A 27,474-nucleotide genomic window follows, 5' to 3' on the forward strand; every position below is an offset into this window, starting at 1 on the left:
TATGTGGAGGGTTGTAGGTTTCAGCAAGATATTGACAGGATGCAGAGCTGGGCGGAGAAGTGGCAGATAGAGTTCAATCCAGAAAAGAGTGGAGTGATTGAGTTTTGGAAGTTCAATTTTGAAGGCTGAATACATGGTTAATAGTGTGATTCTTAGCAGTGTGGAGGAACAGTGTGGACTTTGGATCCACGTCCATGAATCCCTTAAAGGGTTGTTAAGAAGGCATATGTTTTGCTGGCCTTCACTAGATGAGATATTGACTTCAAAGGGCTGTGAAGTAACGTTGCAGCTCTATAAAACACTGGTTAGATCACACTTGGCATATTATGTTCAGTTTAGTTGCCGCATTATAGGAAGGATGTGGAAGCTTTAGAGAGGGTGCAGAGGAGATTTACTGGGGGGGGGGTGCTTCATGGACTAGAGAGCATGTTTTATGAGGATAGGTTGAATGAGCTTAGGGCTTTTCTCCTTGGAATGAAGAAGGATGAGAGGTAACATTATAGAGGTATACAAGATAATAAGAGGCATAGATCAAGATAGCCAGAGACTTTTTCCCGGTGTTGAAATGGCTAATAAAATAACTAATTCCACAACCTATGGACTCACTATTACAGTTTCTATAACTCACGTTCTCAATATTTATGATTTATTTATTCTTATTATTCAGTTTTTTTTCTTTTTGGTATTTGCACTTTGGTTGTTTTTCCTTTTTGTTTTGTGCAGTTTTACATTAGTTCTGTTGTGTTTCTTTGCATTTGCTGCAAATACCCACAAGAAAATAAATCTCACGGTAGTATATGGTGACATATATGTACTTTGATTATAGATTTACTTTGAACTTTGGATTGAACTTTAATTGTAAAGTGACTGGAGGAAAGTATAGGGGTATTATCAGAGGTAAGTTCAGAGAGTGGTGTGTGCATGGAACGCACTGATGAGTGGGTGTAGAGGCAGATACATTAGGGACATTTATGAAGTACATAGATAGGAACATGATGATACAAAAATGGAGGGCGATGTAGGAGGAAAGAGCTAGATTGAACTTAGAGTAGGTTAAATGGTCAGTACAACAATGTGGGCCAAAAGGCCTATATGGTGATGTCATGGTATATTTTTAAAGGATATCTGAGAAATCATTTCTCACAGAGACAGAGTTTGATAATAAGACTTAGGAGTAGAATTAGGCCATTCAGCCCATCAAGAATGCTCCATCATTCCATCATAGGTGATTCATTTTTCCTCTCAACCCCAGACTCCTGCCTTCCTGCCTTCTCCTTATAACCTTTGACACCCTGACTAATCACAGAACTATCAACCTCTGCTTTGGGTATACTCAATAAATTGGCCTCTACAGGCAATAAATTCCACGGATTCACTACTGTCTGGCTGAAGGAATTCCTCTTCCTCTCTGTTCTAAAGGGATCAGTGTAGGTGGGACAAAAGATTGGCATCCACTTAGTGGAATGAAAGTTATGGTTTGCTGCTATGTAATCGTATCTCTATGATTATGTTCCGGCCAAGGCAGTAGCCATTCAACATGTAAGCAGTAGCTGTTCAACGTGTAAGCCAGTGGTCAGAAGAGATTGTGACGATGGATTTGATGGGTAGGTGTCAGTGCCTGATGAGACAGACTATAATCAAAGGAAATTAAATGGATAGCAGTTGAGTGGGAGAAGACCTTTTGGAGCAAGAACTCAAAGTTCAAAGTAAGTTTATTATCAAACTACATATATATTTCCATATACAACCCTAAGATTCATTTTCTCGCAGGCATTCCCAGAAAAGTGAAGAAGTATAACAACCATAAAACCATAAGACAAAGGAGCAGAAGTCAGCCATTTGGCCCATCGAGTCTGCTCCACCAGTTTATCATGAGCTGATCCATTCTCCCATTTAGTCCCACTCCCCTGCTTTCTCACCATAACCTTTGATGCCATTGATAACATTTCTGAAAAACTATACATAAACAAAGACTGACAAAAATGCAACGTGCAAAAGAAGTCATATTGTACAAGTAATAAAAAGTAAATAATTAGCACTGAGAATATGAGTTGTAGAGGCAGAAATAAAGAAATTCAGATCAAATGCAGATTTTGGAAATCTGAAATAAAAACAGAAAATTTGGGAAACACTCAGCAGACCAGATTCAAGATTCAAAATTCTAGATTGTTTAATCTCAATTGCAGTACAAAAGTATAAGGAAGAATGAAATAATTGTTGCTCTGGATCTGATGCAGCACAAAAACACAATAAGGTAAAGAACATATTTAAAAAACAATAGGTATAAATATATAAGACAGCTCATATACTGTGCATGGAGTGACTGTGTATGCATAAAGTGATGCTTGATACAGGAAGTTTTGTACATAACTCAAGAAATAGTAGACAATGGATTACAGTGGAAAAAGGTTGGAGAGTGGTCAATGATAAGAGTTTCTGAACAAGCTGGGTCTCCGATCGAACAGCTCCTCCTGGATCACGTCCTGGATTAACACATTGACGTCATATGGAGGCTTGCATGCTTCAAGGACTCCATCAGGCAATGCCAACTCAGGGCCGTCCCTGTTGGGACGGCTGTGGACGAGATCCAGACGAAGATTGATACATCCCCGACTCCCGAACGAACAGACTCGTGTCTGTCCTTCCTGGGCCACACTTCATCATGAATCAAGCCAGCCTTTAACAGATACTGTCTTGGTCATTGCCCAGAATAAAAAGCACCTCTTTCACCTCAGACGGCTGAGGAAGTTGGTATGGGCCCCCAAATCCTAAGAACTTAACTTTCTACAGGGGCACAATTGAGAGCATCCTGACTAGCTGCATCACTTCCTGGTATGGGAACTGTACCTTCCTTAATCGCAGGACTCTGCAGAGAGTGATGCAGACAGCCCATTGCATCTGTAATTGTGAACTTCCCATGATTTAGGACGTTTACAAGGACAGGTGTGTGTAAAAAGGGCCCATAGAATCATTGGGGACCCAAGCCATCCCTACCACAATCTATTCCAGCTGCTACCATCTGGGAAGCGGTACCGCAGCATAAAAGCCAGGACCAACAGGCTCCAGGACAGCTTCTTCCACCAGGCCATCAGACTGATGAAGTCATGCTGATTTGAGTGTACTCTATATTACATTGTGGCGCGCGGCCCAGTGGTTAGCACGTTGGATGAGCGATCTGAAGGTCATGGGTTCGAGCCTCAACCGAGGCAGCGTGTGTGTCCTTGAGCAAGGCACTTAACCACACAATGCTCCAGTTTACCCAGCTGAGAATGGGTACTGGCAAAAATGCTGGGGGTTAACCTCGCATTAGACCGGCATCCTAATCCTATCCGGGGGGGGGGGGGGGGGTCTCATACTCTCAGTCGCTTCATCCATGGAAACCAGCATAAGCACCGGCCTGAAGGGCCACAAGGCTCGTGACAGACTTTAATCTTAATCTATATTACATTGACTGTTCTATTTATTATAAATTGCTATGATTGCACGTTGCACATAAAGATTTTTACTCCTCATGTATGTAAGAAATAAAGTCAATTCAATGGTAACTTTTCTAACAACAAACCAGCACTAAGATCACTAGAAACTCAGGTCAAAATATTTTCACTCAAAGTCGAAGGTATGTCAATGGCGAAATCCAAATACCTCTCTAAAATTCTGACAGATAATGACATTAATGTAGTTGCCTTCAAGAAACTCAAATTACTGAGACCTCTGCTCCACCAGGATATAATAGAGTGACAGCTGTATTCCACAAGAAATACGGGACAGCTGTTTATGCTAAAAACTTATTTACTTTCATTGCAGTTTCTAGCTCTAACATCAGACCAGATAACAATATCCACTATGTCTCTATTCAAGTAGGTGAAAATCTAATTCTAGTAAATGTCTATAAAGCTCCAAATGAAGAATGTCCAAATCCACTGTTACCAAAAATCAAACATCCAGCAATATTCCTCAGCGACTTTAACAGTCATCATACAGATTGGGGATATTCAGAAAACAACATGACTGGAAAAGTTATCAGTCATTGGGCATCTAATATCAATCCTAAAGATAAAGGAGCATTCTTCTCAGCTAGATGGCAACAAAATTACACACCAGACCTCCATTTTGTAACAACAACCAGTCAACTTGATCCCTTACCAGCTACTCGAGAAATCCTTGCTCATTTTCCTCATAGTCAGCACAGACCCATGCCAATAATGGGATCCTAAATTCCCACTCATCTCTCTATCCCAGATCCCAGATGGAACTTCAGAAAAGCAAAATGAGAAAAATTCACCTTGCAATTCAACAATATGTATAGCAAAATACCACACACCGCCAAAAATTTCCATCGATTTCATAGACTCAGGCTCAAATGTGCAAAAGAGGCAATACTGAAAGGTCATCAACAAGAGTACATTCCTTGTTGGTCTAAAGAAAGCGAAGAACTATTTCAAGAATTTAAAACAACAGGGGATATGACTATAGCTAATGATCTCCTCAGATCGCTCCACAACGACAGGCAAATAGATAGATAGAAACTGTCGAAAACATTGACACTCACTCACTGCAGAAACCTGCATGGACCCTCCTCAAAAAACTAGACCACAACACAGTACCAAAGTAACAAACCAGTTATCCAGTAATGTGAATGTCAACAAAACAGTAACTTCATATTTCATCTGGTCAACCAACTAACCAAACTTAAGCAATATCAAACTAAATGAAAGAACTACCCAATGACCCACACATAAAGTATTAAGAGTCACACTAGATCAAACAGTCTCATACAAGATTGATCTTTAAAATGTTGCAAAGAAACTAAAATTCAGAACAGCCATGATTAGAAAGAGAGCAGGAACCAGTCAGTCCTACAAACATCTAGACTAGCGCTATGTTTTTCAGTTGCCAAATATTGTGCACCCACTTGGGAGCGAAGTGTTGACACAAACGTCATCAATACACAGCTTCATACTTCTGAATAATCTCAGGAGCCCTAAATCCACACCTCTCCAATGCTCCCAGTGAGCGGAACAGCACCCCCAGAGATCTGTAAGAAGAGCAGCTTCAGCAAAATCCTACAAACATATCCAAAATATGCCCAACAATATTCCACTTCGTAAACTTACTGAAAATGTTGCTGCAACTTCTCGACGCAAATCTCAAAAACATTTCTACAACTTGAAAAACCTTGACTCCTATGACGACCACACTGAATGGCACCAATATGGCATACCAACACAGCCCTGGTGGAGATGTGATTGATGACCCCACCTTGCTCCTCCCAGAAGAAAGCTGCCAGAAAAAACTGGACAGCCGTAAATAGACTCAGAAGTCAACATGCCAAAACAGAGCAAACACTACATCAATGGAGTGCCCAACAAGCCCAAGCTTGCCCCTATGGTACCCCAACGTCCTCCACCTGGTTCAAACATACCCTCTCAGCAAGATCTGAGATGGCTTCGCCACGGTCCATCAAAGCAGCCATGAACTGGAAGAGTAGCTCGACAAAAAACAATTAAAAGTATGAAGAGAAAAACACCTGACATATGAAACAACAGTAATCTGGCAACGTTAGGGGCTTATTTCAGGAACTGGAAATGAATTATCTAACCACAAATTCTTCTGTGAAGGATAGAACTCAGATAACGTTAACTCTGGTGCAAGGGGGCCTTTTTTTTATTATGGCCAGTGAAACATGACAATTTCAATAAACAAATTTGCTGCTTGTAAAAATACTGAGAGATTTGAATTTTCCAAAGTTACTTCATTTAAGAGGAATTTAATTCCCTGGGAAAAGGGCTTAGGCTATACATTCAATCTATGCCTATTATTATCTTGTATATCGCTATCAAATCATCTCTCATCCTCCTTCAATCCAAGGAGAAAGGCCCTGGCTCACTCAGCTTATCCTCATATGACATACCCTCTAGTCCAGGCAGGATTCTGATAAATCTCCTCTGCACTTCTCTAAAGCTTCCACATTGTTCCTACAATAACCCTTTACAACACATGTTCTTTAAGTAGAATACAAATGAGAAGGAATGATTAAATAAAATAATTTTCCACTGGGCTTTAGAAATATGCCTGTTTCTTTTAACCAGCTATTGTTAGTAATGTTTATAACTAATTATAAGGTGCTGTGATTGCGGTGTTGAAATGTATAATTATTATAATTAACTTAAATTTCTTCTGTTAAACAGCTCAGCAACTGTTTCAGCTCAGATGCCACATGTATCAGGCGAGAGGGCTTCTGCCTGCTGACAGCAGTGGTCTTTCAGATCCTTTTGCTAAAGTGACATTTGTTTCACAATGTCAGACAACTAAGGTAAATATGAGATGTTTATAAGACCAGAAGATCAGCAGACATAGAGGCAGAAACAGGCCATTCAGCCCATCGAGTCTGCTCTGGCTGGTTTATTATCCCTCTCAATCTCATTCTCTTGCCTTCTACTAGTGACCTTTGAGGCCTTCAGCAATCAAGAACCACTTTAAATATACTCAGTGACTTAGCTTCCCCGGAAAATGACACTGGAGAGGTAGTAATGGGGATCAAATAAATGACAAATAAACTTAAGTATTTTGCCTTAGCCTTCACCGTGGAAGATACCAGCTGTATGCCTAAAATTCAAGAGTGTCAGGGGCAGAAGTGAGTGCAGTTGCTATTATTAGGGAGAAGGTGCCTAGGAAGCTGAAAGGTCTGAAGGTAGACTAGTCACCTGGGTCAGATGGAATACACCCCAGGGTTCTAAAAGAGGTGGCTGAAGAGATTGTGGAGGCATTATTAATGATCTATCAAGAATCACTAGACTCTGGAATGGTCCCAGGTGACTGGAAAATTGCAAATGTCACTCTATCTTTCAGAATGGAGGGAAGCAGAAGAAAGGAAATTATAGGCAAGTTAATGTGACTTCAGTGGTTGGGAAGATGCTAGAGTTGATTATTAAGGATGAGGTTTTGAGGTAGTGAGAGATGCATGATAAAACAGGCCAAAGTCAGCATGGTTTCCTTAATGAAAAATCTTGCCTGACAAATCTGTTAAAAATTTTTGAGGAAATAACAGGTAGAGTAGTCAAAGGAGAATCAGTGGATGTTGTTAATTTGGATTTTCAGAAGGCCTTTGACAAGTTGCCACACATGAGGCCGCTTAACAAGATAAAAACCCATGATATTACAGGAAAGGTACGAGTGTGGATAGAACATTGGCTGACTGGCAGGAGGCAAAGAGTGGGGAAAAGGAGTCCTATTCTAATTGGCTGCTGGTGACCAGTGGTGTTCCGCAGGGGTCAGTATCGGGATGACTTCTTTTCACATTATGTGCCAACAATTTGGATGACAGAACGGATGGCTTTGTAACCAAGTCTGAAGATAATAAGAGAGGTTGGCGGGGGGGGGGGGGGGGGTGCAAGTAGAGCTGAGGAAGCAGAGAGTCTGCAGAAGGACCTAACCAGATTGGTAGAATGGGCAAAGAGGTGGCATATGGAATATAGTATGGGTAGGTATATGGTCACGCACTTTGGGAGAAAGAATAAAAACAAAGACTATTTTCTAAATGGTGAGAAAATTCAAAAATCAGAAGTGCAAAGAGACTTGAAGTTAACTTTCAGGTTGAGTCAGTGGTAAGGAAATCAAATTCAATGTTAGCATTCATTTTGAGAGGACTAGAACGTAGCAAATATGTAATGCCTGGGTTTTATAAGGCATTAGACCACACTCAGAGTAATGTGACCAGTTTTGGGCCTCTTTTCTATAAAATCCCTTTATATTGGGCACCTCTGGAAATGCGACTTGTTAGCCCCTCGCTAACAGCCTCTGGACTCTGCAACGAGAAACCCACCTTTCTCAGGCTTCGTGCATCTAGGCTGTATATGACTTTGGTCGCACCAAATCCATGAGGTTGGGATGTCTCACCCACCCAGACTCTGGTTTGTGTGAATTTTATGTGATCTCCTGCCCAGTAATCACCTGTCTGCAAGAAATAACAGTTTGTACACTGCATACAATTATAAAGAAGCATACTTAAGAATATTAACTTAAGCAAACAATTATTAAAGGAAAGAAAAAAAAAACAAGAAGGGCCCATTATTCTTAAACAGTGTTGGAGCTCATCTTGAAGTTAACTGTCACTCACGAGCTGGACCCTCGGTCTGCATAAAAGCACACTCCACCTTCTGAATGTTGCTCAAACTCCATCTCAAACGAACAGGTCTCCCACAGAAGCATCGGTTCTTCCTCCTTGAAGCCATTTAGCTGCACAAAGCACCTTGTGCAACAGGGACAGTTTCGTCAGCCATCTTCCCTCCTGCCATTTCCCAGCTCAAACAATATAAAGTCCCCCCCACACCAGTATTCTCCAGAACCTTCTCCTAGTTCCACCATCCAGATTGGCGGACACCACATTCCTAAATTGAACAACAAAGCCTCTTCTTATCATAGCTCAAGCCCAAACAGGCTGAAAGCAGACAGACTGCTCTTGCAGTGCTACTAAAATGAAATACCTACAGCATAGCAGTAAAAATCTTAACTCGAGCATTACATCTAAGAAAAGTTCTGCTGGCATTGGAAAGGGTCCAAAGGAGGCTCACAAGAATAACTCCAGGAATAAAAATTTTAATATATGAGGAACATTTGATGTCTCTGTACTCACTGGAGTTTAGAAGTCTGGGGGTGGGAAATCTCATTAAAAGCTATCAAATATTGAAAGACCGAAGTGGAGGGGATGTTTCTTATAGTGAGTGAGTCTGGAACCAGAAGGCACAGCATCAAAATAGAGGGGCATCCCTTTAGAACAAAGATGAGCAGGGATTTCTTCAGCCAGAGGCTGGTGAATCTGTGGAATTCATTGTCACTGTGGACAGTTGTGGAACCAAGTCACTGAATATAGTTAAACTGGTGCTTCTTGATTAATCAGCGCCTCAAATAGTACTGGGGAGAAAGAAGGAGATGGATAGTGAAATAATCATGAAGCAATGGCAGAGCAGACTCGATGGGCCAAATTGCATAATTCTGCTCCTATGTTTTATGGTCTTCTTTTGCCAGGACCCTGGTCCCAGCATGATGCAGATACAGCCCACCCCCAATATTTGTGCCAATGTCACACAAATTCAAATCCACTTCTTCCACACCAATCCTTGAGCCGCACACTTAGTTCTCTGATCTTATTAACTCTTCGCAACATGGTTCAGATAATGATCCAGAGATTATTACCTTCTTGTTTTTGTGTTTTAATTTAGTCCCTAGCTACTCAAATTCCCTAAGTAGAAACTCTTTCCTCATTTTTCCTGTCATTGATACCTACATGGACCACAACAACTGGACCATTCACCACCCACTCCAAACCCTTCAGCATGCCAGATGAGATGTCCTGAACCCAGGAACTGGGCAGACAACACAGGTTTCAGGAAACTTGATCCTTTTGCCGGTGAGTTGTGCCTATTCCCCAGACTGTATTATCCCATAAGATCTTAAGACATAGGAGCAGAATTAGGCCATTCAACTCATTGAGTCTGCTCCGCCAATTCATAATGGCTGATCCCGGATTCCTCTTGACCCCATACACCTGTCTTCTCGCCATATCCTTTAATGCACTGACTAATCAGGAAACTATCAACTTCAGTCTTAAATATACCCACGGATGGCCTCCACTGCTGTCTACGGCAGAACATTCCACAACTTCATTATTCTCTGGCTAAAAAAAATTCACCTTATCCCTGTTCTAAAAGGTCACTCCTCAATTTTGAGGCTGTGCCCTTTAGTTCTGGATACCCCCAACAAAGGAAACGTCCTCTCTACATCCATCCTATCTTGTCCTTTCAACATTTGGTAGGTTTCAATGAGATCCGCCCGCATTCTTCTAATTTTCAGTGAGTACAGGCCCAAAGCTGCCAAATGCTCCTCATATGTTAACCTCTTCATTCCCGGAATCATCATCGTGAACCTCCTCTGGACTCTCTCCAATGATAACACATCCTTTCTGAGACATAGGGCCCAAAACTGTTGACAATACTCCAAGTGCAGCCTGACTAGTGTCTTATAAAGGCTCAGCATTATCTCCTTGTTTTTATATTCTATTCCCCTTGAAATGAATACCAACATTACATTTGCTTTATTTACCAGAGACTCAACCTGTAAACTAACCTTCTGGGAGACTTGCACAAGGACCCCTAACTTCTCACCATTTAGATAATAGTCTGCACTATTGCTCCTTTTACCAAAATGTATTATCATACATTTCCCAACACTGTATTCCATCTGCCAATTTTTGACCATTCTTCTAATTTGTCTAAGTCCTGCTACAATTGCAATTCTTCTTCATAACTTACTACACCTTCACTTATCTTTGTATCATCAGCAAACTTTGTCACATAGCTATCAATTCCATTATCTATATCATTAACAAAGAATGTGAAAAGTAGCAGTCCCAATATTGACCTGTGAAGAATACCACTAGTCACTGATGGCCAACCAGAAAAGGCCCCTTCTATTCCCACTCATTCCTGCCTGTCAGCCATTCCTCTATCCATGTCACTGTCTTTCCTGTAATATCATAGGATTTTATATTGTTAAGCAGCCTCATGTATGGCACCTTCTCAAATGCCTTCTGAAATCCAAATAAATGATATCCACTGCCTCTCCTTTGTCCTCTCTGCTTGATACTTCCTTGAAGAACTCTTAACAGATTTGTAAGGCAAGATTTCTTTTCACTGAAACCATGCTAACTTTGACTTATAAATAGTCTCCAAATAGTCTCCTCATCCTTAATAACAGTCTCCAATACTTTCCCAACCACTGAGGTTAGGCTAACTGGCCTATAATCTCCTTTCTTTTGCTTTCCTCCCTTGTTAAAGAGTGGAGTGATTTTTGCAATCTTCCATTTCTCCAGTGCATCTGTTATCTCTTCAGCAACCTCTCTCCGGTCTCTAAGATATAGATTATCTAGTCCTGGTGACTTATCCACCTTAAGGTCGTTCAGGTTGCCTTTTCCCTTTGTAATAGCAATGGCACTCACTCCTGCTCCCTGACACTCACTGACGTCTGGCATAGTGCTAGTGTTTTTCACAGTAAAGATTGGAGCAAAGTACCCATTAAGTTCATCTGCCATTTCTTTGTCCCGCATTACTACTTCACTAGCATCTTTTCCTGGTGATGCAATATCAACTCTCACCACCCTAAATGTTTGTTTGACGATGAAATTCAATAAAAGATAAATTGCAAAAAAAGAAAAAGCTTTTAGTAAGATATCTTACTTTATATTATTGGCTAGTTTGCCCTCATATTTCATCTTTTCCCTCCTTATAGCTTTTTTAGTTGCCTTTTGTCGGATTTTAAAAGCTTCCCAATCATCCAACTTCCCACTCACTTTTGCTACCTTATATGCCCTTTCATTGGCTTTTATGCAATCCTTAAGTTCCCTTGTCAGCCACAGTTGGCTACTGCTACCACTTGAGAACAACTTCTTCTGTGGGAGATATCTTTCCTGCGCTTTGTGAACTGTTCCCATAAACTTCAGCCATCTCTGCTCTGCTGTCACCCCCATCAGTATCCTCCTCCAATCCACCTGGGCAAGCTACTCTCTCATGCATCTATAATTCCCTTTATTCCATTGCAGTACTGATAGATGTGACTTCTGTTTCTCCCTTTCAAATTGCAGTATGAATTCAATCATATTATGATCACTATCTCCTAGGGGTTCCTTTACATTAAGCTCCCTAATAAGATCTGGGTTATTACATTTTGCCCAATCTAAGATAGCCTTTCCCCTAGATGGCTCAAATATAAACTGCTCTAAAATCCATCTTGTAGGCATTAAACAAATTCCCTCTCTTACAATCCAACAACAAATTGATTTTCCCAATCCTCTTGCATATTGACGTCCCCCACTACAAGTGTGTCATTACCCTAATTATGTTTCTTCTAGCTCCCTTTGCAATCTCAACCCCACATCTTGGCTACTATTTGGAGGCCTATAGCGCCCATAATGGTTTTTACCTTTACAGTTTCTTAGCTCCACTCACAAAGATTCGACATTGTCTGACCCTATGTTAGCTCTTTCTAAAGATGTAATGCCATCTCTTACCAATAGAGCCACACAAGTGCTTATGTCTTCCTGCCTGTCACTTCAATACAATGTATATCCTTTGGTGTTAAGCTCTCAGATTACAATTACATTTTTCTTCTCTACTCCCTTTTGAATGGATCTCTGATCAAAGTTTCCGCGGTTCAGTTATTCGTCCTTCCTACAGACCCCACTCTGAAACTCACAGGGAGCAACTATTTCAGACCTGTTTGGTAGGTTCAAATGCTGAGGCTCCTTCTGCATTACCTCTTGGATCTACATTCCTGAGTAAACTGCAGATTTGGTCACAGCTATGATCTTGATCCCATTGAGGGAACCAGTGTCAATGATATATTTAGAACATCTCTGCCGTATTTGTTACCATTATTGACTTGTAGGAACAGTAGGAACAACCAAGAGGTATGGTTTGTGACTCATTTTTTGTATTGATTCACTGATTGTTTACTGATTAAATTGACATACTGTTGACCTCAATATGCCTGTTGAATTTTGCAGTTTGTTTGATCTCTCATCTATATAGACCGTTGTTGGTTGACTTTCTCTTCTCCTCTCCTGCCTATCACTTCTCTCTGGTGCCCCTCCTCCTTCCCCTTCTCCTATGGTCTACTCTCTTGTCCTATCAGATAACCTTCATCTTCAGCTTTTTATCTATTCCACCTGTCTCCTACCAACTTCTAACTTCATCCCCTCTCCTCCACCCTTCTACCTTCCCCCTCGCCTGGTTTGACCTATGACCTGCCAGCTTGTACTCCTCCCCCTTTCCTTTCCCCATCTTCTTATTTTGGTTTCTGCCCTCTTTATTTCCAGCGCCGCTGAATGGTCTTGACCCAAAATGTTGACTGTTTATTCCCTTTCTTCCATTTTGCCTGACCTGTTGAGTTCCTCTAGTGTTTTGTATGTGTTCTTGGTTGAAATCCTCCTGAGTTTCAGAGGATAATTTTATGCTATGTTAGGTCAGGTGTTTTGCTTTTGTACTCTGTGCGTGGTAGCATTGTGGTTATCATAACTCTATGACAAATGACAATGCCTGTCTGTAAGGACTCTATATGTTCTTCCAGCTACTGCGAGGGTTTCCTCCGGATGCTCCACTTTCCACCCACATTCCAAAGACGTAAATATAAGGATTAGGATAGTGAGTTATGGCCATGCTACATTGGTGTTGGAACTATGGTTACACATACAGCTGCCCAGCAAACTCCTCACGGATTTGATTTGATGCAAGTGACGCATTTCACTGCATGTTTCAATGAGACAAATAAAATTAATTGTTAATCTTCTCTTTGACCTTTAACCCATAGAGTTAGTATGACTTTCAGCTGCTGTCACCAGGTATTGAGAAGATTTCACTGTGGGCAGGTAATCTAACAGTATAAGCAAACCAGCACGTCATCCTATAAAATACACAAAATGCTGGAGAAACTCAGCAGGTCAGGTAGCATCTATGGAAAGGCATAAAGAGTCAACGTTCCAGGCTGAGTCCTGATTTACTCTGATTTGTCTATGTGACTCTGGAATTCTAGCATCTACAGAATCTCTTGTGTTTATGCTTTGCTGATTTACTTTAGGATTGAAATCTGTCAGTATGAACTGGCCTGACCTACAATGTGACTCCAAATTCACCAAAATCATTGTCTCTTACCTAGTATTGCGAATGATCTCATGAATGAATACATTCAGAAAATGTATGTAGTAATGAATTGTAGTAATATTAATTTTAAGAAGCAAAGATCAAAAACCTCTTTGGTTTTGTTGATACTGTGTAGGTTATCATGCAGACGTTATCCCCCACCTGGGACCAGATGCTGTTGTTCAGTAACATCCAGCTTTATGGTGACGTAACGGAAATAAATCAAGATCCTCCCCTGGTAGTTGTTGAAGTTTATGATCAAGATGCTGTTGTGAGTATAGAGCATTAATCTGCCTGAAGCATGGTGAAGCTACTGTTTGTCAAGTTACTAAATTCCATCTCCATCCCAAACCATTTACTGGTTTCCCTTGAAGCCACCTATGCTAGTTAAACCGACCAATTCTGCATTGTTCCCATGTGATGCATTCTGCAGGCTCTGTCTATCTCCACCAACCCCCCACTCCCCAACAGGGAGATGTTTGCTGACAATTAAGATTTTGCTTCCTTCAGGAGCATCATTAAAATTGACCCTTATGGACGGTCACTGAGAAGATCATTAAGGACCCCCACCACCAGAACATGCTCTCCTCTCATTGCTACCTTCAGAGAGGAGGTACAGGAGCTTGAAGACACATACTCATTATTTGAGAAAGTGTTTCTTCCTTTCCGCCATCAGATTTCTGAAGACAATGAACACATGAACACTACCTCACTATTCTTTGCTCTCTTTTGGCACAAGTATTTAATTTTAATATTTTTCTTACTATAATTTATAGTATATGTTATATATTACACTGTACTTTCACCACAGAACAGTAAACTACATGACATATGTAGTGATAATAAACCTGATTCTGATTCTGGTTCTAATACCCAATGCAGAATTCGGCTGCCATCTTTTCAATAAATTTCATTCTATGTGAAGTGCTTTTGGAAATCCTGAATTTATGAACACTAAGATATAAGTATAAATCTTATTTCCTTACATTTGACATGGGAGATTTATGCATGAAATCTCAAGTGCTATCTTGTCTCATGCCACATATTAATAGGTCACCAGTGGTATTAGCAAGCTCTTTTTGTTATTAACCTCTGCTTGTGAATACAATGATTCTTGCTTCAGATTATTCAGCAAGTATTCACAGTTATATTAATAGCAAAAGGATAGTGAGGGATAAAATTGGTTCTTTAGAGAATCAGAGTGGACAGCTATGTGTGGAGCCAAAAGAGATGGAAGAGATTCCGAACAATTTCTTTTCTTCGGTATCCACTAAGGAGAAGGATGTTGAATTGTGTAAGGTAAGGGAAACAGGTAGGGAAGTTATGGAAACTATGATGATTAAAGAAGGGGAAGTACTGACGCTTCTAAGGAATATAAAAGTGGATAAGTCTCCGGGTCCTGACAGAATATTCCAAGGGACCTTGAGGGAGGTTAGTGTGGAAATAGCAGGGGCTCCGACAGAAATATTTCAAATGTCATTAGAAACGGGGATGGTGCCGGAAGATTGGCATATTGCTCATGTCGTTCCATTGTTTGAAATGAGTTCTAAGAGTAAACCTAGCAATTATCGGCCTGTGAGTTTGACATCAGTGGTAGGTAAATTGATGGAAAGTATTCTTAGAGATGGTATATATAATTATCTGGATAGACAGGGTCTGATTAGGAACAGTCAACATGGAATTGTGCGTGGAAGGTCATGTTTGACAAATCTTATTGAATTTTTTGAAGAGGTTACTAGGAACGTTGACAAGGGAAAAGCGGTGGATGTTGTCTATATGAACTTTAGTAAAACCTTTGACAAGTTTCCACACGGAAGGTTAGTTAGGGAGGTTCAATCATTAGGTATTAATATTGAAGTAGTAAAATGGATTCAGCAGTGGCTGGATGGGAGACGCCAGAGAGTAGTGGTGGATAACTGTTTGTCAGATTGGAGGCGGGTGACTAGTGATGTGCCTCAGGGATCTGTACTGGGTCCAATGTTGTTTGTCATATACATAGAACATAGAACATAGAATAGTACAGCACAGTACAGGCCCTGCGGCCCACAATGTTGTGCCAACCCTCAAACCCTGCCTTCCGTATAACCCCCACCTTAAATTCCTCCATATACCTTTCTAATAGACTCTTAAACTTCACTAGTGTATCTGCCTCCACCACCGACTCAGGCAGTGCATTCCACACACCAACCACTCTCTGAGTAAGAAACCTTCCTCCAATATCCCCCTTAAACTTCCCACCCTTTACCTTAAAGCCATGTCCTCTTGTATTGAGCACTGGTGCCCTGGGGAAGAGGCACTGGCTGTCCACTCTATCTATTCCTCTTATTATCTTGTACACCTCTATCATGTCTCCTCTCATGTTCCTTCTCTCCAAAGAGTAAAGCCCTAGCTCCCTTAACCTTTGATCATAATCCATACCCTCTAAACCAGGTAGCATCCTGGTAAATCTCCTCTGTACCATTTCCAATGCTTCCACATCCTTCCTATAGTGAGGCAACCAGAACTGGACACAGTACTCCAAGTGTGGCCTAACAAGAGTTTTATAGAGCTGCATCATTACATCGGGACTCTTAAACTCTATCCCTCGACTTATGAAAGCTAACACCCCATAAGCTTTCTTAACTACCCTATCCACCTGTGAGGCAACTTTTGGGGATCTGTGGTCATGTACCCCCAGATCCCTCTGCTCCTCCACACCACCAAGTATCCTACCATTTACTTTGTACTCTGCCTTAGAGTTTGTCCTTCCAAAGTGTACCATCTCACACTTCTCCCGGTTGAACTCCATCTGCCACTTTTCAGCCCATTTCTGCATCCTATCAATGTCTCTCTGCAATCTTTGACAATCCTCTACATTATCTACAGCACCACCAACTTTTGTGTCATCTGTAAACTTGCCATCCCAACCTTCTACCCCCACATCCAGGTCGTTAATAAAAATCACGAAAAGTAGAGGTCCCAGAACAGATCCTTGTGGGACATCACTAGTCACAATCCTCCAAGCTGAATGTACTTCCTCCACCACGACCCTCTGCCCTCTGCAGGCAAGCCAATTCTGAATCCACCTGGCCAAACTTCCCTGGATCCCATGCCTTCTGACTTTCTGAATAAGCCTACCATGTGGAACCTTGTCAAATACCTTACTAAAATTCATATAGATCACATCCACTGCACTACCCTCATCTATATGCCTGGTCACCTCCTCAAAGAACTCTATTAGGTTTGCCCTTCACAAAACCATGCTGACTGTCCCTGATCAGACCATGATTCTGTAAATGCCCATAGATCCTATCTCTAAGAATCTTTTCCAACAGCTTTCCCACCACAGACATAGGGTTCACTGGTCTATAATTACCCGGACTATCCCTACCACCTTTTTTAAACAAGGGGACAACATTCACCTCCCTCCAATCCTCCGGTACCATTCCCGTGGACAACGACGACATAAAGATCCTAGCCAGAGGCTCAGCAATCTCTTCCCTCACCTCGTGGAGCAGCCTGGGGAATATTCCGTCAGGCCCCGGGGACTTATCTGTCCTAATGTATTTTAACAACTCCAACACCTCCTCTCCCTTAACATCAACATGCTCCAGAACATCAACCTCACTCATATTATCCTCACCATCATTAAGTTCCCTCTCATTGGTGAATACCGAAGAGAAGTATTCATTGAGCACCTCACTCACTTCCACAACCTCCAGGCACATCTTCCCACCTTTATCTCTAATCGGTCCTACCTTCACTCCTGTCATCCTTTTTTTCTTCACACAATTGAAGAATGCCTTGGGGTTTTCCTTTACCCTACTTGCCAAGGCCTTCTCATGCCCCCTTCTTGCTCTTCTCAGCCCCTTCTTAAGCTCCTTTCTTGCTTCCCTATATTCCTCAATAGACCCATCTGATCCCTTGCTTCCTAAACCTCATGTATGCTGCCCTCTTCCACCTGACTAGATTTTCCACCTCACTTGTCACCCATGGTTCCTTCACCCTACCATTCTTTATCTTCCTCACTGGGACAAATTTATCCCTAACATCCTGCAAGAGATCTCTAAACATCGACCACATGTCCATAGTACATTTCCCTGCAAAAACATCATCCCAATTCACACCTGCAGGTTCTAGCCTTATAGCCTCATAATTTGCCCTTCCCCAATTAAAAATTTTCCTGTCCTCTCTGATTCTATCTTTTTCCATGATAATGCTGAAGGCCAGGGAGCGGTGGTCACTGTCTCCCAGATGCTCATCCACTGAGAGATCTGTGACCTGACCTGGTTCATTACCTAGTACTAGATCTAGTATGGCATTCCCCCTGGTCGGCCTGTCCACATACTGTGACGGGAATCTGTCCTGGACACACTTAACAAACTCTGCTCCATCTAAACCCTTGGAACTAATCAGGTGACAATCAAAATTAGGTAATTTAAAGTCACCCATGATAACAACCATGTTATTTTTGCACCTTTCCAAAATCTGCCTCCCAATCTGCTCCTCGGTATCTCTGCTGCTACCAGGGAGCCTATAGAATACCCCCAATAGAGTAACTGCTCCCTTCCTGTTCCTGACTTCCACCCATATTGACTCAAAAGAGGATCCTGCTACATTACCCACCCTTTCTGTAGCTGTAATGGTATCCCTGACCAGCAATGCCACCACTCCTCCCCTTTTTCCGCCCTCTCTATCCCTTTTAAAGCACTGAAATCCAGTAATATTGAGAATCCATTCCTGCCCTGGTGCCCGCCAAGTCTCTGTAATGGCTACTACATCATAATTCCATGTATGTATCCAAGCTCTCAGTTCGTCATCTTTGTTCCTGATGCTTCTTGCATTGAGGTACACACATTTCAGCCCTTCTACCTTACTGTCTTTACACCGTTTATTCTGCTTCTTTTTCCTCAAAGCCTCTCTGTATGTTAGATCTGGCTTTACTCCATGCACTTCTCTCACTGCTCTATCGCTCTGGGTCCCATCCCCCTTGCAAATTAATTTAAACCCTCCCGAACCATGCTAGCAAACCTACCTGCAAGGATGTTGCTCCCCCTCGAGTTCAGGTGCAACCCATCCAACCTGTACAGGTCCCACCTTCCCCAGAAGAGATCCCAATGATCCAAAAATCTAAAACCCTGCTCTCTGCACCAACTCCTCAGCCACGCATTCAACTGCCATCTCCTCCAATTCTTACCATCATTGTCACGTAGCACTGGCAGCAATCCTGAGAATGCCACCCTTGAGGTCCTGTTCTTCAGCCTTCTGCCTAGTTCCCGAAACTCACACTTCAAGACCTCATCCCTCTTCCTGCCTATGTCATTGGTCCCAACACGTATCACGACTTCTGGTTGCTTTCCCTCTCGTACCAGGATGTCGTGCACCCGGTTAGAGACATCCCGGACCCTGGCACCCAGGAGGCAACAAACCATGTGGGTGTCCTTCTCACGTCCACAAAATCTCCTGTCTGCTCCCCTGACTATAGAGTCTCCAATGACGACAGCTCTCCTCTTCTCTGTCCCACCCTTCTGCACCACCGGGTTAGACTCAGTGCCGGAGGCCCTGCCACCGTGGCTCACACCTGGTCGGTCGTCCCCACCAACAGTATCCAGGACGGTAAACTTATTATTCAGGAGAATGGCTGCAGGGGTGCTCTGCACTACCTGTCTGCTCACCTTTGCTTTCCCCCCTCTGTCACCCAACAACCTGCTTCCAACAGCCTAGGTGTGACTACCTCCCTGTAGCTCTCATCTATGACTGCCTCTTTCTCCCTTATGAGTCGAAGGTCATCCGGCTGCTGCTCCAGATTCCTTACATGGTCTTCCAGATCGCCCAGCCGTATGCACTTCTGGCAGATGTAACTCTGCAGGAGAGGGGCGTTCCCTCGAGACTGCCACATCTCACATGAGAGGCACATCACCTTCTCAGGAGGCATTGTAAAGAATAACTGTGAGCAAGCTTGACCTCCACCTCTTCTCGTCGAAGCCTCTTGCGTCAAGGCCTCAAAGCTTTAATATACATTAATGATCTGGATGATGGGATGGTAAATTGGATTAGTAAGTATGCAGATGATACTAAGATAGGTGGAGTTGTGGGTAATGAAGTAGGTTTTCAAAGCTTGCAGAGAGATTTAGGCCAGTTAGAAGAGTGGGCTGAAAGATGGCAGATGGAGTTTAATGCTGATAAATGTGAGGTGCTACATTTTGGTAGGACTAATCAAAATAGGACATACATGGTAAATGATAGGGCATTGAAGAATGCAGTAGAATAGTGTGATCTAGGAATAATGGTGCATAGTTCCCTGAAGGTGGAATCTCATGGGGATAGGTTGGTGAAGAAAGCTTTCGGTATGCTGGCCTTTATAAATCAGAGCATTGAGTATAGGAGTTGAGATGTAATGTTGAAATTGTACAAGGCATTGGTGAGGCCAAATTTGGAGTATTGTGTCCAGTTCTGGTCACCGAATTATAGGAAAGATGTTAATAAAATTGAGAGAGTACAGAGAAGATTTACTAGAATGTTACCTGGGTTTCATCACCTGAGTTACAGAGAAAGGTTGAACAAGTTGGGTCTTTGTTCTTTGGAGCGTAGAAGGTTGAGGGGGGACTTGATAGAGGTATTTAAAATTATGAGGGGGATAGATAGAGTTGATGTGGATAGGCTTTTTCCATTGAGAATGGGGGAGATTCAAACAAGAGGACATGAGTTGAGAGTTAAAGGGCAAAAGTTTAGGGGTAACATGAAGGGGAGCTTCTTTACTCAGAGAGTGGTAGCTGTGTGGAACGAGCTTCCAGCAGAAGTGGTTGAGGTAGGTTTGATGTTGTCATTTAATGTTAAATTGGATAGCTATATGGACAGGAAAGGAATGGAGGGTTATGGGCTGAGTGCAGGTCGGTGGGACTAGGTGAGAGTAAGAGTTCAGCACGGACTCAAAGGGCCGAGATGGCCTGTTTCCGTGCTGTAATTGTTATATGGTTATAAGTAATGTGCTTACACAATGCATTATGTGCATACACAGGTACTGGATTTATTCTCCTTGCATAAACTGAGAGTCCCTCAAACTTGTATTTCGATCTGGAACTCAGCAGGTCAGGCAGCATCTATGGAGGAGAATAAATGGTCAATGTTTTGGGCTGAGATTCTTGATTGGGACTGGAAAGGATGGGACAGAAGCCAGAATAAGAGGTGGGGAAAGGGGAAGGAGTAGAAGCTGATAAAGTGAAGCCAGGAGACGGGGATAGTGGAATGATTGAGAAGGGGACATGAAGTAGGAAGCTAGGAGGTGATAGGTGGGTAATGGGCTAAAGAAGAAAGGATTTGATTGGAGAGGAGAATGAACTATTGAGGAAATAGAAGGAGGATAGGAACACGAGGGATGCGATGGGCAGCTTAACTTGTGAACCTTTACCAATCTTATTTTCATGGGTTGAACTCTATGTCAAATTGTTATAGGTACTGAATTTTCTTGTACGTTCCTTATATTACAGGGTAAAGCAGAATACCTTGGCAGCACAGTGGCACTTCCAATTGTGCATCTGGTTGGGCAGGCTTATGTTCCATCTGTACTTCGGTATTACCCAGTGTACTGTGGCAGTGTACCTGGAGGCGAGCTTCTTGTGGCCTTTGAACTCCTGCAGGTATGCATGCGTTATGTTGAAGTCTACTTCCATTTCATACAATGCCCCAGTTTAAATTGTTTCTCTAAACACAGTGCCTGAGGTATCATGAATACTTGCTGGAATGTACATATTTATGCTCATTTTATTTCATATCTGTACTTTCACCTCTAACTTTATATTAATATGGTTCTTTATTTTTTATAACTGTTGAATGTGTCTTTGTTGCATGTTGCGCCATGACCAACACACTGCAGCAAATTCCTAATACTGTACATGGTGAATAAAGCTGATTCTTGATCCATCAAACCAAATACAGGAGAAACACACTATTCAATAATGGTCATTAATGGTACACTAGTAAAAAGTATATAATCAATTTTGGAACTAAATCTACACAGTTGTTGATAGTTCACTTCATATTCCGTATGGATAGCCTACAACCTGACGGCAGGGACATTGATTTCCTTGACTTCCAGTAATTTCTCCTCCCTCCGACTTCCTCCATTCCCGATTTTGGCTCCCCTTTTACACTTCTCTTCTCCTTACCTGCCTATCACCTTCCTCTGGTCCCTTCCTCCATCCCACTTTTCAATGGTTCACTCTCCTGTCCCATCAGATTCCTCTTTCTTCTGTAATTGTTATATGGTTATATAGTTCTTCTGCTCTTTGCCTTTTCCACCCATCACTTCCCAGTTTCTCACTTCTACCCCTCCCCCACCCACCAACCTTCTTCCTCACATGGCGTCATCTATCACCTTCTAGCTTGTACTGCTTTCTTTCCCCCATCTTCTATTCTGGAATCTCTTCCTCTTTTCCTCCAGTCATGATGAAGGGTCTTGGCCTGAAACATTGACTTTTATTCCTGTCTATTGATGCTGCCTAACTTGCTGAGTTCCTCCAGACTTTTGTGTATTTCACTCTGGATTTCCAGTATCTGAAGGATCTCCTGCATTTATGTGTTGCTGATTCTTCATACCTACTAAATCAAATTTGGCAGTGGGCTCAAACCTTAATAAATTGCAACTCTTTCTGACAAGTTAAATTACTAATAGCATCAAGTCGGTGAAGTCTTCTAAAGCTTTGCTGAAGAAACCCCCATGGTTCTGCTGTGGGGAGATATGAGTCTGCAAATAGGAATCAGGAACAACAGACTGCTGTATCCTAATAATTTTGTGATTGGATGGTTCTTTAGAAGTCAAGAATGAGGCATCAAACTTGTTGCTTACAATTATTTTATTAACTGTTACAAGAGCAGAAAATAAACAAAAAAGAAGAACTGAGAGAACAAAGAAAAGGCGAAGGAAATCATGGTTGTCTCATACTCTATAGATAACAAAATTCCATTGATAACAATTTATCTTATAAAATAGTCAGCTTCAAGTGGAATGACACCTGCTACAGCAAACTGAGAGGCTTTGTGAAACGTATAGAAACAGCTGTACTATAATTAGGCCATACGACCATAAGACATTGGAGTAGAATTAAGTCCTTTGGCCTATCAGGTCTGCTCCGCTTTTCAATAATGGCTGCCCTTATTTTTCCCCTCCTCAGCCCCACTCCCCGGCGTTCTCCCCGTAACCTTTGGTGCCATGTCCGATCAAGAATCTACCAAACTCTGCCTTAAATATACACAAAGACTTGGCTTCCACAGCTACCTGTGGTAATAAATTCCACAAATTCACCAACTGCTGGCTAAAGAAATTTCTCCACATCTCTGTTTTAAATGGATACCCCACTATCCTAAGGCTGTGCCCTCTTGACCTAGACATTATGGAAAACCTCTTTTTCACATCTACTCCATCAACGCCTTTCAACATTCGAAAGGTTTTAATGAGATCCCATATCATCCTTTTAAATTCCAGTCCCAGAGCTATCAAACGTTCTTCATATGATAATACTTTCATTGCTGGAATCGTCCTTGGAAACATCTTCTGAACCCCCTCTGATGCCAGCACACCTTTTCTTGGATGAGGATTCCAGAAATGACCACAATACTCAAGGTGAGGCTTCACCAGTGCCTTATGAAGCCTCAGCATCACATCTCTGCGATTGTATTCTAGATCTCTTGAAATGAATGCTAACATTGCATTTGCCTTCCTCACCACTGACTTTACATGTTTTAAGGTGTTCTGCACAAGGACTCCCAACTCCTTTTGCATCTCAGATTTTTGGATTTTCCCTATTTAGAAAATAGTCTGCACATTTATTTCTGCTACCAAAGTGCATGAACATGCATTTTCCAACATTCTACTTCATTTGACACTTCTCCTAATCTGTCTAAGTTCTTCTGCATCCTACCCATTTTGTCAACACTACCTGCCCCTCCACTAATCTTCATATCATCTGCAAACTTGGCAACAAAGCCATCTATTCCATCATCTAAATCATTGATATACAGCATAAAAAGAAGCAGTCCCAACACTAACCCCTGTGGAATACCACTAGTCACTGGCAGCTAACCAGAAAAGGATCCTCTTATTCCCTCTCGCTGCCTCCTACCAATCAGCTGATGCTCTGACCATGCCAGTAACTTTCCTGTAATACCGTGGGTTCTTAACGTGGTAAGCAGCCCCATGTGTGTTACCTTGTCAAAGGCCTTCTGAAAGTCCAAATATACAACATCCACTACATCCTTTTTATCTATCCTACTTGTATTCTCCTCAAAGAATTCCAACAGGTTTGTCAGGCAAGATATTCCCTTAAAAAAATCATGCTGACTTTGTCCTAACTTGTCCTGTGTCACCAAGTACTCCATAACCTTATCCTTAATAATTGACTTCAATATCTTCCAACCACTGAGGTCAGGTTAACTGGTCTATGATTTCCTTTCTGCTGCCTTCCTCCTTTCTTAAAGAATGGAGTGACATTTACAATTTTCCAGTCATCTGGCACCACACCAGAGTCCAGGTATTTTTGAAATATCATTACTAATGCCCCCACAATCTCTACTGCTACCTCTTACAGAACATTAGGATGCAGTTCTTCTGGTCCAGGTGCCTTATGTACCCTTAAGTCTTCCAGTTTTTTGAGCACTTTCTCCCTTGTAATAGTAACTGCACCCACTCCTCTTCCCTCACACCCTCCAACACCTGGCACACTGCTAGTGTCTTCCACAGTGAAGACTGGTGCAAAATTCTCATTTAGTTCATCTTGTCCTCCAGCATTATTTCTCCAACCTCATTTTCTTTTATCTCTATTATTTTTTACATAATTGAAAAAGGTTCTATTATCCACTTTGATATTGCTTGCTAGCTTACTTTCAAGTTTCATCTTTTCCCTCCTAATGATTCTTTTAGTTGCTGTCCATAGAGCTTTAAAAGCTTCTCAATCCTCTATTTTCCCACTAATTTTTGTTTTGTTGTATGCCCTCTCTTTTGCTTTTACATTAGCTTTGACTTCCCTTGTCAGCCACGGTTGTACTATTTTACCTAATCACCCCCGGTTTTTTACATAACACCCAATCCAGTATAGCTGATCCCCAGGTAGGCTCAATGACAAACTGCTCTAAAAAACCATCTCATAATCATCAACAAACTCACTCTCTTGAGATCCATTTCCAACCTGATTTTCCCAATTGACCTGCATGACTATCATAACATTGCCCTTTTAATACGCCTTTTCTATTTCCTGTGGTCCTCTTGTTGGGCGGCCTGTTTGTAACTGCCATCGGTGTCCTTTACCTTCGCAGTTTCTTAAGTCAATGCAGTAGTATTCAACATTTTCCGATCCTATGTCACACCTTTCTCCTGATTTGATGCCATTCTTTATCAGCAGAGCCACACCACCCCCTCTGCCTACCTTCCTATCCCTCTGATACAATGTGTAACCTTGGACATTCAGCCCTCAACTACAACACCCTTTAAGCTACGATTCAATGATGGCCACAACATTGTATCTGACAATCTGTAATAGTACAACAAGATCATCCACCTCGTTTCTTCTACTCCGCGCATTGAGATATAACACTTTGCTAGCCTTTTTGATTCTGCATCCCTAATGCACTGATAATCATTCCACTGGCTGCAATTTTGTCCTATCATCTGCCTGCCCTTCCTGACAGTCTGACTGCATGCTATCTTTTTTACCATCCATCCTATCCTGAGTCCCTTCACTCTGGTTCCCACCCTCTGTCAAATTAGTTTAAACCCTCCCCAACAGCTTTAACAAACCTGCACATGAGAATATTGGTTCCCCTCGGGTTTAAGTGCAACCCATCACTTTTGAACAGGTCATACCTCCCCAGAAGAGATCTCAATGATCCAAGAACCTGAAGCCCTGCCCCCAGCACCAGCTTCTCAACCACGCATTAATCTAAAAACTCACCCTGTTTCTATCCTCACTGGTGTATGGCACAGGCAGTAATCTGGAAATTCATGGAAAATTCACTGACCAAAATCATGTTTATAGGTATTATATAAATATATATTCAGCATATTTATAGAGAGAAGTGAAACTATAAGAAGAAGAGCAATGCTACAGCTTAATCCAATAAGAAAAATTGTTGGATGAACTCAGCAGGACGGGCAGCATCTGTGCAGGAAAATGAACAGTCAATGGCTTGGGTTGAAGCCCTTCATGTGGACTCCAAATAAAAGGGTCAGGTTGAAGGGTTTTGACCAAAAACATTGACTGTCCATTTTTCTCCATAGATGCTGCCTGATTCAGAGTTCCTCCAAGATTTTGTCTGTTGGATCTTCCCCCTTTCTTTCTAATCCTGATGTAGAATCCTTCTGGGTAGAGCTAAGATATTGCAAGGGTAACAAGATCCTAATGGGAGTTATATACAGGTCTCCAAACAGAAACCAGAATGTGGGATATAAATTTCAACAGGGCATTGCTCTGATAGTTATGGAGGGATTTCAATATACAGGTAAATTGGGAAAATCAAGTTGGTGCTAATATTAGATTCCAAGAGATGGAAGTTGTAGAATGCCTATGAGATAGCTTTATAGTGCAGCTTGTTATTGAGCCCACCAGGGGATCAGGTATTCTGGATTGGATGTTGTGTAGTGAACCAGATTTGACTAGGGGGCTTAAGGCAATGGGACCCTTATGAAGCAGTGATCATAATATCATAGGGTTCACCCTGTAGTTCGAGAGTGAGAAAATAAAGTCAGATATATCGGTATTACAGTAAGTTAAAAGGGATTACGGAGGAATGAGAGAGGGGCTGGCCAAAGTTGACTGGAAGGGAACACTAGCATGAATGAGAGCACATCAGCAAATGGCTAGAGCTTCAGTAGACAATTTAGAAGATGCAAGATAGATCCCAAAGATGAATAAATATGAAGAATGAAGAAAGAAAGCTAGGAGGCAACTGTAGTTGACAAGGGAAGTGAAAGAGTGTAAAAAGAAAAGTGAGGACATGCAATTATAGCAAAAATTAGTAAGAAGTTAAGAGGATTGGGAAGCTTTCAAAAGCCACCAGAAGGCAGCTATAAAGCCATAAGGAGATAAAAGATGAAATATGAAGGTAAACTAAACAATAATATAAAAGAGGTTACCAAAACTTTTCTTCAGCTATTTAAAGATTAAAAGAGAGAATGGAGTGGATATTGGACCACTAGATAATGACACTGGAGAGGTAGTAATGGCAGACAAGTGCAATAAGTATTTTGTGTCATTCTTCACTGTGGAAGACATTAACAGTTTGCTACACCACAGAATTCTAGAAGAGGTAGTCGAAGAGAATGTGGAGGCACTATTAATGATCATTCAAAAATCAATATATTCTGGTATGGTTCTGGAGCACTGGAAAATTGCAAATGTCACACCACTCTTCAAGAAAGGAGGGAGGCAGAAGAAAGAAGTTCTTTTTCTAGGCCAGTTAGCCTGACTTTAGCAGCCAGAAGGATATTGGAGTCCATTATTAACAAAGAGGTTTCAGGGTATTTGGAGGCACATGATAAAATAGGCCAAAGTCAGCATCGTTTCCTTAAGGAGAAATCTTTTCTGACAAATATGTTGGAATTATTTGAGGAAATAACAGACAGGATGGACAAAGGAGAGTCAGTGGATATTGTTTACTTGGATTTTCAGAAGGCCTTTAACAAGGTGATGCACATGAGACTGCTTAACAAGAACCACGGTATACAGGAAAGATATTAGCATGGATAGAACATTGGCTGATTGGCAGTAAGCAAAGAGTGAGAATAAAGGGATCTTTTTTTTGTTAGGTGCCGGTGACT

The 27,474-nt window shown here is 41.7% G+C and overlaps 1 protein-coding gene across 1 annotated transcript in view; it reads left to right on the forward strand.

Annotated features, from left to right (window-relative positions):
• The window catches only part of fer1l6 (fer-1 like family member 6), a 311,731-nt gene that overhangs the window by 148,726 nt on the left and 135,531 nt on the right, over positions 1–27,474 (forward strand). The window contains exons 19-22 of the mRNA XM_072267285.1: positions 6,189–6,313; positions 13,825–13,959; positions 21,155–21,304; positions 26,192–26,207. Of these exons, the coding sequence (XP_072123386.1) occupies positions 6,189–6,313; positions 13,825–13,959; positions 21,155–21,304; positions 26,192–26,207 (426 nt within the window). The remainder of the gene's footprint in view (positions 1–6,188; positions 6,314–13,824; positions 13,960–21,154; positions 21,305–26,191; positions 26,208–27,474) is intronic.

The sequence above is a fragment of the Mobula birostris genome, chromosome 9 (assembly GCF_030028105.1).
Source record: "Mobula birostris isolate sMobBir1 chromosome 9, sMobBir1.hap1, whole genome shotgun sequence".
NCBI classification, from domain to species: Eukaryota; Metazoa; Chordata; class Chondrichthyes; order Myliobatiformes; family Myliobatidae; genus Mobula; species Mobula birostris.